General features: G+C 50.2%; 1 protein-coding gene across 1 annotated transcript; it reads left to right on the top strand.

Moving 5' to 3' along the window:
- Positions 1 to 439: 439 nt before the first annotated feature.
- On the top strand, positions 440 to 1623 carry LOC106002318 (glutamine--tRNA ligase-like; the record flags this gene model as incomplete). Its single annotated transcript, XM_013037214.1, has 6 exons — positions 440 to 539; positions 659 to 737; positions 825 to 933; positions 1031 to 1161; positions 1272 to 1364; positions 1486 to 1623. Coding segments are annotated over 6 exons (650 nt in total), but the record flags the coding sequence as incomplete, so codon positions are not given.
- Between the last annotated feature and the right edge of the window lie 265 nt (positions 1624 to 1888).

The following is a 1888-nucleotide window of genomic DNA, read 5'->3' on the forward strand; positions in this document are numbered from 1 at the left end:
TGGATCCTCAGATCTCAGCCTCCTGAATAGCTAGGATTACAGGCCTGAGCCACTGGCCCCTGGCTCTATCACCTTTATAATAAAAAAAAGTTAAAAAACAACAACAACTGGGGGGCTGGGAAGGTAGCTCAGTGGTAGAATGTTTGCCTTACATGCATGAAGCCCTGTGTTGGATTCCTCAGCACCACATAAACAGAAAAGGCTGGAAGTGGCCGTTGTAATTTAAGTGGTGGAGTGCTAGTCTTGAGCTGAAGAGCTGAGGGATAGCGCCCAGGCTCAGAGTTCAAGCCCTACGACCAACAAAAAACTATTTGGTGCTGGGGATCAAAAAAATAATAAATGAAAGCATGTTTAATTCTGACACAAGAGAGCTTCAATGAGCTAGACTGTAGGGGCTGATGGCTATGTAGGAACTCACAGATAATTCCAACTCTCCTAGGCTAACAATGGTATCTGTTTTCTGCGCTTTGATGACACCAACCCTGAGAAGGAAGAAGCAAAGTTCTTCACTGCTATCTCTGACATGGTAGCCTGGCTGGGTAAGAACTAGATGATGCCTGGGCAGGGCCTGGTGATCAGTGCCTCTCCTTGGCTGATAGCCTTGCCATTGAGTGCTTTGTTGCTGATTGTTTACACTGTGTGTGTCATACGGTCCCAGGGTACACCCCTTACAAAGTGACGTATGCTTCTGACTATTTTGATCAGCTGTATGCCTGGGCTGTGGAGCTCATTCACAGGTAAGATCAGAGTCATAATAATGTTGATCCAAACAAGCTGCAGGTCAGGGACAGCCTGAGCACTGATGACAACTCTTGTCTCCACAGGGGTCAGGCTTACGTGTGTCATCAGCGAGGGGAAGAACTCAAAGGTCATAACCCTCTTCCTTCCCCCTGGAGGGACAGACCCATTGAGGAATCACTGCTGCTCTTTGAGGTGGGATCCTGGAAGGGTCAGCTGGGTTCGGGTGGGCTTTACTAGGCATGAGGTTCCCCTTGTGGTTAGAGGCAGCCTGAGCCCTTGCTACCCTCAGGCCATGCGCAAGGGCAAGTTTTCCGAGGGGGAGGCCACACTTCGGATGAAGCTGGTGATGGAGGATGGCAAGATGGATCCTGTAGCCTATCGAGTCAAATATACCCCCCATCACCGCACAGGGGACAAATGGTGGGTATGGGCAAAGGCGTGGGATCAATGGAGCAGTGGAGCTGGTGGTGGTGGGCCATGAGTTAGGGCAGAGGAGTTAGATTGTAGGGCCCACCGCCTGTACCCCACAGGTGCATCTACCCCACTTACGACTACACACACTGCCTCTGTGACTCCATTGAACACATCACCCACTCACTCTGCACCAAGGAATTCCAGGCCCGGTGAGTTTGCTGGGACCATGGGATGTGGGTAGGGCCAATGCAATTCCAGCAGCCCTTCCTACAGTCTCTTCTCTGGTCTCAGAGGTGGTCAGTTCTAGCTCTCCTCTTCCAACCACCCTAGACGATCTTCCTACTTCTGGCTATGTAATGCACTGGCCGTCTATTGCCCTGTTCAGTGGGAGTATGGCCGCCTCAACCTCCACTATGCTGTTGTTTCTAAGAGGAAGATTCTCCAGCTCGTAGCAACTGGTGCTGTGCGGTAAGTGTAACTGGCAGGTTGCACTAGCTGAGTGGCTCATGTCTGTAATCCTAGCTACTTAAGTGGCTGAGATCTGATGATCATAGTTTGAAGTTAACTACCATAGTTAACTACCATAAAGCTAGTAATGGAGCGTGTAGCTCACTGGTAGAGTACTGGCCTTGAGCATAAAAAGCTGAAAGACAGCCGGCTGCTAGTGGCTCATGCCTGTAATCCTAGCTACTCAGGAGGCTGAGATCTGATGATGGTAGCTTGAAGCTAGTCT

This window comes from Dipodomys ordii, unplaced genomic scaffold, assembly GCF_000151885.1.
Source record: "Dipodomys ordii isolate 6190 unplaced genomic scaffold, Dord_2.0 Scaffold7243, whole genome shotgun sequence".
NCBI lineage: Eukaryota > Metazoa > Chordata > Mammalia > Rodentia > Heteromyidae > Dipodomys > Dipodomys ordii.